The following is a 14,554-nucleotide window of genomic DNA, read 5'->3' as shown; positions in this document are numbered from 1 at the left end:
ATGTATTACAGATATTTTCTCCTAGTCTATAGGTTTTTTTCCCATTTTCTTTTTTTTTTTAATTTTTGGCTGCGCTGGGTCTTAGTTGTAGCATGCAGGATCTTCGTTGTGGCATGCAGGATCTTTGTTTTAGTTGTGGCATGTGGGCGTCTTAGTTGCAGCATGCGGACTTCTTAGTTGCAACATGTGAACTCTTAATTGCGGCATGCATGCGGGATCTAGTTCCCTGGCCAGGGGTCGAACCCAGGCCCTGTGCATTGGGAGCATGGAGCCTTACCCACTGGACCTTTTCCCATTTTCTTAATACTATTTTTTGAAAAGCAGGAGTCTTTCATTTTTTTTTAAATTTCTCTTTTTAAATTTATTTATTTATTTTTTGGCCGCATTGGGTCTTTGTTGCTGTGCACAGGCTTTCTCTAGCTGCGGCGAATGGGGGCTACGCTTTGTTGCGGTGCATGGGCTTCTCATTGCAGTGGCTTCTCTTGTTGCAGAGCATGGGCTCTAGGCACACGGGCTTCAGTAGTTGCGGCATGCAGGCTTCAGTAGTTGTGGCTCACGGGCTCTAGAGCACAGGCTCAGTAGTTGCGGTGCACGGGTTTAGTTGCTCCGCGGCATGTGGGATCTTCCCGGAGCAGGGCTCGAACCCGTGTTCCCTTCATTGGCAGGCGGATTCTTAACCACTGCACCACCAGGGAAGTCCCAGAAGTCTTTCATTTTGATGAAGTCCAATTTTTTTCTTTTAGGTTAGTGCTCTGTGTTTTGTGAAAGAACTCTGCTTACCACTAGGTGGCAAAAAATTTCTCCTATTTCCTCTTTTAGAAGTGTTATAATTTTAGACCTCTTCCATTTTGAGTTAATTTTTGTGTATATTGTGAAGTAAGGGTTGAGATTTTTTTCCCATATACGTATTCAGACTATTCTTTTCCCATTGAATTACCTTGACACTTCTGTTGAGAATGTATGCGTGTATTTCTTTATTCTCTATTCTGTTCCACTGATTTATATTTAATTGTTTACCACCCTGTCTTGATTGCTCTTGCTTTATGATATGTCTTGAAATCAGATAGTGTAAGTCCTCCAACTTCTGTTTCAAAGATGTGTTGGCTATTATAGGTCCTTTGTTTTTCTCCATAAATTTTAGAATCAGGTTGTCTGTTTCTACAATAAAGTCAGCTAGGATTTGATTGGGATTGCCTTGAATCCATGTATCTGGAGAATTGACGTCTTAACAATATTGAGTCTTCGGATCCTTGAGTATGGTATATCCCTCCATTTAATTAGATCTTCAGTTTCTCTCAGCAGTGTTTCATAGTTTTGGGTATACCGTTCTTACACATTTTTTGTTAAGTTTATCCCTAGGTGTTTCACAATTCTGATGCTATTGTAAATTGTATCAATTAAAAATTTCAATGTACACTTGTTTATTGAAAGTTTAAGAAATATAATTGACTCATATACTGACATGTTGACCTCATATCCTACAATCTTGCTGAACTTACTTATTTTAGTTCCTTTAGATTCTTTAGGGTTTTCTACATAGATTATTATGTTGTCTGTGAATAAGAGAGTTTTCTTTTTTCCTTTCCAACCTGTATACCTTTTTGTGTGGACTAGGACTTCCACTACAATGTTGAATAGAAGTGGTGTGAGTGGGTATCCATGCTTTGTTCCTTATCTTAGAGGGGAAACACTGTCTTTCACAGATGTTACATATGTGATGTTAGCTCTAGATAGTTTGCATGTCTTTTTAAGTTATCTGTCTACTTCATCTGAATTGTCAGTTTGTTGTCATGAACTTGTTCATAGGTTCCCACATCTTTTTAATATTTTTAAGTTCTCTAGCAATGTCCCTGACTCTTCCCTGATAGGGGTGATTTTTGTTTCCTTCCTTTTTTCTTGATTAATATAGGTAGAGTTTTATACTTTCAATCAACTTATGGAGGCCTGTGTTAGGCCCATGCATACTGTTAACAAGCATGCCGTGTGCACTTGAAAAGAATGTAAAATGGTTGTTGGGTAGAGTGTTCTAGAAATATTTAATTGATTTTTCTCTGTTGTTTATCTGTTTTCTAAATAACTGGTTTCTGCTCTTTATTATTGTCTTCCTTCTCCTTACTTAGGTTTATTTTGCTTTTCTACCTTCTTAAGCTGGAAGCTTTATTGATTTTAAATCTTTAATATAGAATAAATATTTAATGCTAAACATTTTTCTTTAAGTACCTTTCTAAGTGCATTCCATGAATTTTAATGTGCTGTGTTTTCTTTATCAGTAAGGTCAAAATATTTTTTTAATTTCTCTTGTGATTTCTTCTGTGACACATGGGTTATTTAGAAGTGTATAGTCTAATTTCCAGATATTTGGGGATTTTCCATTATCTTCTTGTTACTGATTTCTAATTTAACTCCTTGGTGTTCATAGAATATATTCTGTGTGATTTTAATTGTTTTAGATTTAGAAATTCATGAAACTTTTGGAAACTTGAGGTTATTTGATTATAAAATTAGGGAATTAATTGAACCTCTAATCCAATTTTCCTTCTTCTTTCAGGTGAGAGATCAAGCCCAGCGTTGTTCACGGGTTCTCCTGGATATTGAGGCTGGTGCTCCTGTTCTGCTTATCCCAGAAAGTTCCAGATCAAATAATCTGATTGTAGCGAATTTGGGGAAGTTGAAAGTCAAGAACAAGTTTCTCTTTGCTGGTATTCCTGGGACCTTTACCTTACAAGATAAGGTGAGCAGTCAGCACCCATTCCCTTCTCAGTTCACCTGGCATTGGAATGCCAATTGAAAAATTCAGATGCTGCCATAAGAAGATTCCTAACCACTGTTACTTTTGTAGTATATGTGGCTTGAAGAATATTTTTTTGGACATTTTATTAACATTTCAATTAACCTTTCATAGAGGTAGTGTAAATTACAACTTTTACTAACTGTATGTAGTAACTTATTTTAGCAAACAAATCAACAGAACCATCTTTATAATGCTTTCCTCATAGACTGAACTTATAGTAATCAACTTTTTATACTATGTGGCTTTTTTCAGAAGACATGATTTGGCCCAAGGCTTATCTGAAGCCATTTAAAAATACCTTAATAATTAAATCGTACGGAGTATACTGCTTTACAGTTTAAAAGTACGTTAGCACTTATTTCTTATAACATGTTTGGAGGTAATTGGGATGAGGATTGGTGCTTTCGTTTTACATTTGGAAAAGCTAGGACTCAATGAGATACATGATGAAAATGGGAAACCCTAGTAAATTACAGACTTAGCACTGATAGGACCTTGGAGGTGGTCCCACCCATTTTTGCAGTTGAGGAGACGAGTAACTTGCTGGAATTAGAGACTGTCTTATGTTCTAGGTGTGTGTGTGTGTATGTGTGTTTTAATATTTATTTATTTATTTTGGCTGCACTGGGATTTAGTTGTGGCATGTGGGATCTTTAGTTGCAGCATGCGGACTTCTTAGTTGCGGCATGAGGACTCTAGTTGTGGCATGCATGCAGGATCTAGTTCCCTGACCAGGGATTCAAATCTGGGCCCCTTGCAGTGGGAGCATGGAGTCTTACCCACTGGACCACCAGGGAAGTCCCTGTAGATGTGTTTTTTTTTTTTTTTTTTTGCGGTATGCGGGCCTCTCACTGTTGTGGCCTCTCCCGTTGCGGAGCACAGGCTGCGGACGCGCAGGCTCAGCGGCCATGGCTCACGGGCCCAGCCGCTCCGCGGCATGTGGGATCTTCCCGGACTGGAGCACGAAGTCGTGTCCCCTGCATCGGCAGGCGGACTCTCAACCACTGCGCCACCAGGGAAGCCCAGGATCCGTGCTTTTAACAAATATATTTCATTACCACAGGAATTGAAATATTGGTTTGGCTGATGAAACTTGATTGGAGTATGGGACCAAGATCAAGCCATCATTACTTGCTCACTTCTCAATCCGAGGTGGTATTTTGATGGACTGAGTAGGCACTAGCAAGCTTTATGAATAAACACCTAGTTTTCACCTGCAGGCTGCAGAGAGCCACAGGATTAGAGACAACCACTCAGTAGAAAAAACATGGGCAAGTAGTATTTGCTGTTCACCATCTCCATTAAACACGTGGATCGATATGCATCCCTTGTGAAGGGGCCGGTACGATACGGAGAGAGGAGTCAGAAGTGTTTCTTCTAATACTGCTCCCTTCAGGGGAGCGGATGAGTCCCTTCATGGAAACGAGATTCAGCTGCTTTTCTCACATTGATCAGACCCGAAACAGCCAAAATACTAATAATGATAATGATAATAAAGAAAATAAATAAACTAAAAAAAAAGAAATTGAGACTTAGATAGGTTAAATGATTTCTTTTGGATTAAACATCTAGTGAGGAGTACAGTGTGGACCTTCAACTTTGGTGTGTCTGCTTTCAATACTCCATGCTCTTAACCACGGTATGATTGTAACTCCCAGTGTTAGGATGAGGTTTATGTAGGGGAAAATAAACTGGCAAAGGCTATTGCTGTCTTACTGGTCCTTTGCCAAATAGCTGCAGCGCTTCTGAATTTTCTAAAGGATGTGGCAGTGAGTTCATGAAAATAACTTAGATGGAAGAACTCCAGAGTTTATTACAGAAAAGATACAAATTTGAACAGAAAAGGTCCTGTTCGCCTCTCTAGGCGTAGGAAGAAAAGAAAACGGAAGAGAGTGACTAGGCTGCTAGTCTTGCCAGGCCTTTGCCAAGGAGCTCAACTCGGGTCAGAAAGTAATAGGAAGACTGTATTTGTTGGTAATGCCTAAACTCAGATAATGTTATTATTTTCAAATTACTATGTCTGTAGTTTTCTTCATTTGTTTCACTTTTCACTTAGCCATTTATTCACTACTTCTAACCTAAACACCCTGAACCAAAAATATTTGATTCTTTGAGTGGGAATGGGTGGAGTGAGGAGGAGAGTGAGGACGAGCCAGTGAGAACCACAGGAACCGTGTTCATGTGTCATAACCCGGAGCTCAGGACCCAGAGTGGGGGTGTTTGAGTGATGGTTAGAGGGCAGGTTGTCCTTATATCACCTCACTACAGCCGCTTAGACGAACCAGATTTAGTGATCAGAGCACATGGTGAAACCAGAACAGCAGTGATTAGCAACGCAGAAGGAAGAGCATCACCAGGTTTGCTCATCTTCACGCCCCATCTTCGGACAGCTGATGGCTGAGAACGTGCTTGTTCACCTTGTGGTCAGAAGCCCTCCCGTTGGAACAATAGGCCTTCCTGCCAGAGTGAGAAACAGGCTTCCACGTAACGTATTTTTTTTAAGACAGTAAAAATAAAACAAATCACCATTGGCCTTTCACAGTAGGCCTAGTAGAGAACTAGTAACTTTGGTCTTAATGAACATCTCTTTTCATATTTGAGTGATAAGCATTTTGCTGTTTACTGACTTAAGTCTTAAAGAAAATAAAAGAAAGATCCATTTATAGAAAGAAAGATTTGTAACTGCTTCTAAAATTTGTTACTTTTCCTTACTGCGAGGTGTTACATGACTAGATATGGAACAAATGTGTCAGAGCTGGTGTTGACACGTGAATGTTGTTCCCGCTGACACCTCAGGGTACTGCCTCGCTGTTCCAACTCTGCTGCCCTTACTGCCCAAGGGAGAGCTGAATTCTTCCTGGGAACTGTCTTTTCAGCCTTTAGTTAGTTCTTTGGAATATATTTGTTTGTGGTAAATCTTTGTTTTGAGGCCTAAATCTTTAGGAAGAGATCAGTTAGAGCCAGAATGGGTGATCAAGTTCAATAATACCATGTTCGTTTCTCTCCCCTTCCTGAAAAGATAAGGACTTACTTTCTCTGTCAGATATATCTATATATGAGCTTAATGAGCTGAGTCTGAATTTAGCTTCTAAAGAAGAATTGCCAAAATATTTCAAGAAATTTTTGCAAAATGGTTTCTATTTTGTTAAGTATGCCAAATAATAGCCCGTAGTTTGTAGCATTTTAATGAAAAAATTTCCCTGTATTTGTTTTTGAGGATTTGATTTTCAGTGGCACTGCATACAAGGATCGCCTTTTCTTCAAGGTATAATATGTTTTTTTGCCTCCTGGTTATTTGAAAAAACCTTATGGGATTCAGCAGTCAATTCACATTCATACGCTTAAAAAAGAAAATTTTAAAAAACAATTCTTTAAAATATTTCATTACTTGGGAAAGCCTGCTTATCACTTTTCCCTCTGTTTTGGCAAATCACTTCCCTCTTGTGTAGAGAAGCCCTTGTTAAGGATCATTAAAAGCAATTTCTTTTTCTTTCTTTTTAAAGCCCTAGATAGTACTTTCTTGATGACCTTATTTTATTTCCTTAAATCCTAGAAAAACTTTATCTTGTTACATACCAGTGGTGGTTCTGTAGAATTCCATAAGGGCTGCTTGGGGTGTGTCACTTGTTAAAGTATTTGTAATCAGATAAACTTATCTGTGAAACTTACCTCTCCACATGTATAGTCAAGTTCCACTGATCTAGGCCTGTGTGAAGTGAGTAGTGACTTTCTTCTCCAAAAATCGCTTTACATTTGCCCTTTAATGCATTTGCACGTGTGAGGTTTGTCTAGTATGCATTCCAGTGGTTAAAGGACAGGAAATAGTCCTGAAATCAAAGCTTGCAGAGGGGTTATTTGCCTTTGAATTCTATGACTCCCGTGTGTTTGGAATTGTTTTACATAAATCCATGTCTTAAATGAGCGCAGGTTTGAATTTTTTACATATGTTTTTCCTTTCATTTTTCTCAATCATAGATTGTGCTTAAACCATGATTTCTAAGTCTTTCAAAAGCTTTGAGTTAATCTCCTCAAGCCACTGATTTATTTAAACCCACTCAGAGAGGATGGAGAGATGAATCAAATGAAAGAGCAACAAATACTCTCCAGAGTTTAAATAAACTAAGCAAGAGGGAAGGTTTTTAATGTCAAAATGCTTAAATAGTGGCGTTTACCTAGCAATTTGCCTTGCAAAAACGAATTGCAAAAAATAAGAACTTTCACTGTTACTTGTAATTACTACTCAAGATAACTGTGAAGGCAAACAGTATTACCTCGTTTTCAAATGCTGAGAGGAATACACATATAAAGCAGTACTGGAAGGAAAACAGTTCTTCCCCTCCTTGCAGCTTGTTGGTGAGAGGGGAGAGATGAGAACAAACCAACCCTGCAGAAGCCATTTGGATATGTAGCTCTGAGGCTTGGGGGAAGGAACCATGGGAAGTTTAAACGTCAATTATTGAACCATTCTGGTGAAAAAGATTTACCCCGTTAGCAATTAACTGAAGGTACTAAGTATGTAAGAAAAGCGTATATTATTTTCAGTAGAATTACAGAATTAATTTTCCTCTGTATTTGCCCTTAATTTTTATGCCCTTGAACAGAAACATAATACGAATGGCTTACCTATATTTTCCATTTTGTTTTCATTTGCAGTTACTTAGAGAGATGAGAAATGTAAACATAGGAGGGGAGACTTCTGGAAAGTACAAACACATTACAATGGCTATATTCCCTAGTGCTGTTAGATGCATTTTCTTAGAACAATAAGCACCTCCCTCCAGCAAAGCAACAATGTATCATATGGCTGAGAGATTTGCTTTTGTTGTATTTGACCTAGATTAAACCACCAGTGATTAGTATCCTGACATTTGCTCTTAAGCCAAAAGATCAAATATGTTCCTGCAAAAGATTGCTATAGTTTTCAACAGGTACTGAATTATATGTAATATCTCTGCAAATAATTACATGTGGCAGAAAGTATCATGACCCTGTGACCCTTTTGTTTATGGGATCTGGGGGGCTTGGGAGGTACCAAGTGGTATAGAGTCTTTGAAGAGTCCAGGGACTGGGACGGGGCTTCCAGGACAGTAGGTACAGTCACTCCCATTCCTGCCTTCTAGTTTTCTTCTGTTTCTTCCCAGGAGTCTGTGCCTTCAGCTTCTCCAACTGGTACTCCCAAACACAGTGTGAGGAAAATGACAAGCATGGAGGACCCGAAAGGGACCCATTCCGAGGGGCTGTTCATGATGCCTCCTGTTGGAATGAGTCCAGGCAGCCAGAAGAATGAGTTTGTGCCAAGAACTTCGACCAGGCAGCCAGGGCAGCAAGCCGCACCCTCTGCTGGTCAGGGTTCCAGGAGTCCAGGTAAAAGAGGAGAGCGGAGCTGCATGATGAAGGTGGGCAAATGCACGAGACCATTGGAGGAACCTAAGGGGGGCGATGCGTCCCGTACAGGCAGGTGCCCACAAAGTGGTAGCATGTCTTTAGTGATCATCCGATTTTGATATTGATTTAGAAGGCTTACGAACGTTAGGATGTAGATTTAACATCGGGTGACTTCTGGAGTAGGGTTAAATTGGTAAGACGGTGTAAGTAAAGAGATTTAGATCGTCTGTTAGGCCTTCTATGTCAAAACGGTTGCCGCCAGATGGTGAGTATAACTAGAACAGTTCCTGCATCCTTAGACACATTCTTGCAAGTCACGCTTTAATTCTAGAAAACTAAAAAAGAACTCTGAAAAAAATAGTGTGAATTTAGGTAACAGAGAAAATACTATGAGTGACAGTTTTTGAAAGACATGAACTGCCTAGTTATTGGGCTCTTCTCTAGAATTGGACAATTAGCCATTCCAGATGCAAGCCTAATTTTGGCCTTTTGGTTTTCTGGATGGGTGATGGATTGGATAAGCAAAGTGTTGCTCCAAGGAGTGGGGGAAGCAGAATACGATTAGCCCCCAAAATCCGTGGATGAACATCAGTCCACTATGGTTGGACTTGGAGAAACGTGGGGCACTAGCTGAGGGAGGCTGCCGAACGTCTTCTGTTAGACAGGTGCAGGGGGTGGTTAACTGCTTGTAGTGCCTTGTGGTCCCAGAGGTAACAGTAAAGCTGGTGGATGGTTCCATTGGTGACTAAAGGGGGTTACTGTAGAGTCCTCAGTAAAAGACTGGGCATTGAACACTCACCACGTGCCAGACGTCGCGGCACATTCGTTCATCAATGTTTGCATTTTATCCTCATGACGTAGAGTTTTATTTTTATCCCCATTTTATGGATGAAGAGACAGGGGCTTAGAGAGATTAAGTGACTTGACCATAGTTTTGTAGATGTAGATGGTACATGGTAGAGTTGGACTATGAATTGAGGCAGTCTGACTCCAGAACCTGCAGTCTTAACCTACATGATATTGCCTACCAGTCTATATATGCATAACAAATACATACAGCATGGGGTGGGGTGGGGCTGGGGGCACACATACGGCCACTCAATACACGTCTTCTGTTGCTGTTGTCCCGGTGACAACGATGATTAGGAATAAGGCCAATTTTACAGATACTTAGAAGCCTATAAGAAGTGATTTGGGATGTTTTATAGAAAGATCTCTTTCCTGACAATATCTCTCCTCCTGATTTGCTGTTTGTTTCTGGAATTCTATATGTGATTAAGATTGGGTTAAGGTAGTGGTTTTCAAACTGCTTCTGTATATCCCTGAGATTCCATGACAACCCTGGGAAATCTCTGAAGCCCTTTCTTTGTTCCCATCCCTTTTCCCCTTCTGCCAGACCAGCTCCACTTTTGTCTATTTCACATATTTATCAATGCAGTAACAAGGCAAGAAGTAATTCAATTAGTGCCTGCCTAATCCAGGTGTTAACAATGTTTTGTTCTCCTATATATTAACACGCTATGTTCTCCTGTATAGTAACACGCTGTTAGACATAGTTCCTGCCGTCATGTGAATGATATGAGAAAGCCATTAAATAAGCTTTATATTGACAGATTAAGATAATGTTAATCTAAATATTACCAGATTAAGATAAATGTTATGGGAGAGACAGAATGGTGTAAAGCGAAAGAACAGGACCCAGTTGAGAAGGAGAGAGGAGGGTATGCTGTGGGTAAGGCTGTTCAGACAGCAAGGAGCCTGGCACGTGGGGGAAACAAAGGCCAGTGAGCCCGAGGCTTCATGGGCAAGGTAGAGAATGGCTTGAGATGAGGTTGGAAAAGTAGGCAGTGGGCTTATGCAGGGCTTTACGGGGATTTAGGGGAGTTTCACAGAAAGAACTTTGCATTAAACAAAGCCATCAAAGTATATAAAGGAAGAGAATGTTTTGGTCCCACTTATTTTTTTAAGGATTACTGAGGTATTTTGTGAGCAGAATGGTTTTGTGAGGGCAGACTGGAATTGTATGGGTATATTGGAGGGGAGTTTATGGTGGTCTAGGCAAGAAAGGAGGTGGTTTGGATTAGATCAGTGCTGGTGGAAATGGTTACGTGTGATGTTTGTTTGGAAAAAATAATTTTGCTGCTGGAAGATTTTGTAAACCTTTGGGTAACATTATCTCTACACAAGACCCCTGTGGGATCTCCTTGGGAGGGAGCATATTAAGTCCTTTTCGTCAGAAGCCCTTTAGCCCCAGTTAGTGTCTCGGGACAGCAATGAGGCGCTGAGGGGATGTGGCACAGTACGTGCTTGCACGCAGGTGGCGGCCCGGAGATGGCCAACCTGCGGAGCACTGTGGACGGAGGTCTTGGTGCCAGAGTGGAGACTTCTGGTCACCCAGCTTTCTGACGCAGGCAGTGCTAAACATTTTCCAAAGACAAAATGAACTTTTTTTGGCTTTTTAGTTTTGTTCTGGTCCAGCCCTTTCCGGGTCCCGTTTTCTTCATTGTCTCTCTTTCCTTGGGTCTGTGTAGAAGACCACGTCTGCCTGCTGGATTGCATTGTCGTCGATCTACAAGACATGGACATCTTTGCTGCAGAGAGACACCCACGAGAGTATACTAAGGCCTCGGAAGACAGTAGTGGAGACCTGATCTTCCCCTCCTATTTTGTGCGACAGACGGGAGGAAGCCTTTTGACTGAGCCTTGTAGACTGAAATTGCAGGTGGAAAGGAACTTGGACAAGTGAGTGGTTTATATTCAAATAACTGTCTGTTGTAAGTAGAATCGTAATAACTTGGAAATCAGTGCTGTTAAGTCTGGAAGGGCATAGGTATTCACTTATTTTTTCATCTATGTAACAAATATCTATCGAGTCCCTACTATCTGCTAGACATGAGGGCTCCTGTGATGAAAGAAAAAACTTCTGCCGTAATGGAGCTTACATTTTGTTGAGGGATATAGGAAGGTAAGTATATGATTCTAACTTAGTGTTTGATTCCGTGTTATAAACTGTGTTGTAGGATTGTAGTGGGTGCCTTGGAAACAAAGAGGAAGGGACATGAATTTAGCATGGATTTTGATGGGAGTAGGGAGGTAGTGATGGCAGGGAAGGTATTTGGAAGAAGTGACATTGGATTCTATGTTCCAAATACAGTAGATTCTGGACCTGCTATTGCTGTTTACCCTGGAGCTCCATTTAATGAGAATAATTGTTTAGATGCTGTTTTGCCCATTTCACTCTGTTAAGCCATCTGAAAGTACTACATAAAGACTGATGAACTGACTCTCATTTACCTTTTAATTGGCTTCAAAACACAGGATGCTTAATATCTGTAGTTCAGAGCATGGCTTCAGTTGTCATTAGTTCCATATCTGGCTGGGAAACTTACTGAAAAGAAACATTCCCGACCCTACCTGAGACCAGCAGAACCTGACTCTCAGGGCCTAGCCTCAGGTGTATATTAAAAAGGTCCTCTGGTGGCGCTTATGCTCGCCTGGCTCCTCCTGTGCGTGGACTGGGACTGCTGGTTACAGTGTGTGATGCCTTTCAGTTTGGAGCGCTAATTTTGGAGAAAGCAGCAACATTTGCATCTTAACTTCAGGGAAAGATGAGGCATGGCTTTAAAGTAATGAAAGAGATTTTCATTTGTAGCATTTTGAAAAGCAGTGTCACTACTTTTCCAGGGTGTGATTTTAATCCCTCTTTGGCTACTCCCTTTGCAGTTCTTGGGCTTGGGCAAGTCATTTAATATCACTGTTTTGTTTCTCTCTGGATTAATGATAGTTTCGCCGCTCTCACTGAGATTTTTGTGTTTCATTCTTACTTGTTATTCAAGTGCTCCCTGGCTGGCTTTCAGTTATGGTTGGCATGGGCTGTATTTTATTTTACTGGCTTAGAAGTCTTAAGAGGAGCTTCATTATTTAGAAATCGAACACTTTGTTTTCTTTTCAAGTAATGCTTTCCAAAAAAAAATGTGCTTTACTACTCTGTTTATCTAAACTTTACCCACTTCCATCAGTGTTTATGTGCAGATAATTATACTCTGTTAGCCCAGATAGAAGGTGACGACTGAACACAAGGTATTCTATCAGCTTCTCACACCACAGACACGGGAACCCAGAGGTTCTTGGTAATCCTTTCCAGCTTTTCTTTGTTGATTGCGTGACTAGTCTTTTTTCACCTTATATGTAGGTTTTTCTCCATAGACAAAGTAGTTTTTTGTATTCCTCTTCCACTTCAAATCCTAACCCTCTACTTTATATACTCAGAGCATAGTGTCTGCAGGATCCACAATGCCCACTTCACCTCTAGGAGGGTAGAGAAAAAGCTCTTCAGTGTTGGGATGAGGTATCTTCCCCCAACCCAGGCATTTTCAACTTCACTCCTACCCATCTCAGCTGAAATGAGTGGCTGATTCAGGTTTTATCCTAATGTCCCGTCTGGGCTCATTATGAAACACTGGTTCTGCCTTTAGTTACCACTAAATGAATAAAGAGCTTGTCACCTTTTCTTTTTCATCAAAATATAGTTGCTGTACAATATTATGTTAATTTCAGGTATACTACATAGTGATCAGACATTTGCACACATTATGAAATGGTCACCACTATGAGCGTGGTAACCATCTGTTTCCATACAAAGTTATTATAGTGTTACTGACCGTATTCCTCATGCTGTGGAGCAGCGGTCCCCAACCTTTTTGGCACCAGGGACCAGTTTCGTGGAAGACAGTTTTTCCACGGTCTGGGGTAGGGGGCGGTTTTGGGATGATTCAAGTGCATTACATTTATTGTGCACTTTATTTCTATTACTATTACCTTGGAATATATAATGAAATAATTATACAATTCACCATAATGCAGAATCAGCAGGAGCCCTGAGCTTGTTTTCAGTTGCCACTCACTGGTAGGGTTTTGATATGAGTCTGCAAGCAATTGATTTATTATGGTCTCTGTGCAGTCAGACTTCTCTGCTAACGATCATCTGTGTTTGCAGCTGCTCCCCAGCACTAGCATCACTGCCTCAGCTCCACCTCAGGTCATCAGGCATTAGATTCTTTTTTTTGAATTTTATTTTATTTATTTTTTTATACAGCAGGTCCTTATTAGTTATCCATTTTATACATATCAGTGTATACATGTCAATCCCAATCTCCCAGTTCATCACACCACCTCCCCCACTGCCACTTTCCCCCCTTGGTGTCCATACATTTGTTCTCTACATCTGTGTCTCAATTTCTGCCCTGCAAACCGGTTCATCTGTACAATTTTTCTAGGTTCCACATATATGCATTAATATACGATATTTGTTCTTCTCTTTCTGACTTACTTCACTCTGTATGACAGTCTCTAGATGCATCCACATCTCTACAAATGACCCAATTTCATTCCTTTTTATAGCTGAGTAATATTCCATTGTATATATGTGCCACATCTTCTTTATCCATTCGTCTGTTGATGGACATTTAGATTGCTTCCATGACCTGGCTATTGTAAATAGTGCTGCAATGAACATTGGGGTACATGTGTCTTGTTGAATTATGGTTTTCTCTGGGTATATGCTCAGTAGTGGGATTGCTGGGTCATGTGGTTATTCTATTTTTAGTTTTTTAAGGAACCTCCATACTGTTCTCCATAGTGGCTGTATCAATTCACATCCCCACCAACAGTGCAAGAGGGTTCCCTTTTCTCCACACCCTCTCCAGCATTTGTTGTTTGTAGATTTTGATGATGCCCATTCTAACTGGTGTGAGGTGATCCCTCATTGTATTTTTGATTTGCATTTCTCTAATAATTGGTGATGTTGAGCATCTTTCCATGTAATTCTTGGCCACCTGTATGTCTTCTTTGGAGAAATGTCTATTTAGGTGTTCCGCCCATTTTTGGATTGGGTTGTTTGTTTTTTTAATATTGAGCTGCATGAGCTGTTTGTATATTTTGGAGATTAATCCTTTGTTCATTGATTTGTTGGTAGATATTTTCCTCCATTCTGAGGGTTGTCTTTTCTTCTTGTTTCTGGTTTCCTTTGCTATGCAAAAGCTTTTAGGTTTCATTAGGTCCCACTTGTTTATTGTTGTTTTTATTTCCATTAGGAAATAAAATGGAGGTGGATCAAAAAAGATCTTGCTGTGATTTATGTCAGAGTGTTCTTCCTATGTTTTCCTCTAAGAGTTTTATAGTGTCCAGTCTTACATTTAGGTCTCTAATCCATTTTGAGTTTATTTTTGTGTATGGTGTTAGGGAGTGTTCTAATTTCATTCTTTTACATGTAGCTGTCTAGTTTTCCCAGCACCAATAATTGAAGAGACTGTCTTTTCTCCATTGTATATCCTTGCCTTCTTTGTCATAGGTTAGTTGACCATAGGTGCGTGGGTTTAT

The 14,554-nt window shown here is 40.2% G+C and overlaps 1 protein-coding gene across 4 annotated transcripts in view; it reads left to right on the top strand.

The window, feature by feature from the left end:
- The window catches only part of VPS13D (vacuolar protein sorting 13 homolog D), a 246,601-nt gene that overhangs the window by 49,873 nt on the left and 182,174 nt on the right, over positions 1–14,554 (top strand). For all 4 annotated transcript variants that reach the window (XM_081226396.1, XM_081226395.1, XM_081226398.1 and 1 more), the window contains 3 exons: positions 2,549–2,731; positions 7,933–8,155; positions 10,708–10,918. In XM_081226396.1, coding sequence (XP_081082522.1) covers positions 2,549–2,731; positions 7,933–8,155; positions 10,708–10,918 — 617 coding nt within the window. The remainder of the gene's footprint in view (positions 1–2,548; positions 2,732–7,932; positions 8,156–10,707; positions 10,919–14,554) is intronic.

The sequence above is a fragment of the Mesoplodon bidens genome, assembly GCF_964165515.1.
Source record: "Mesoplodon bidens genome assembly, chromosome: 2".
Lineage (NCBI taxonomy): Eukaryota > Metazoa > Chordata > Mammalia > Artiodactyla > Ziphiidae > Mesoplodon > Mesoplodon bidens.
This window is presented reverse-complemented; position numbering and strand designations above follow the sequence as displayed.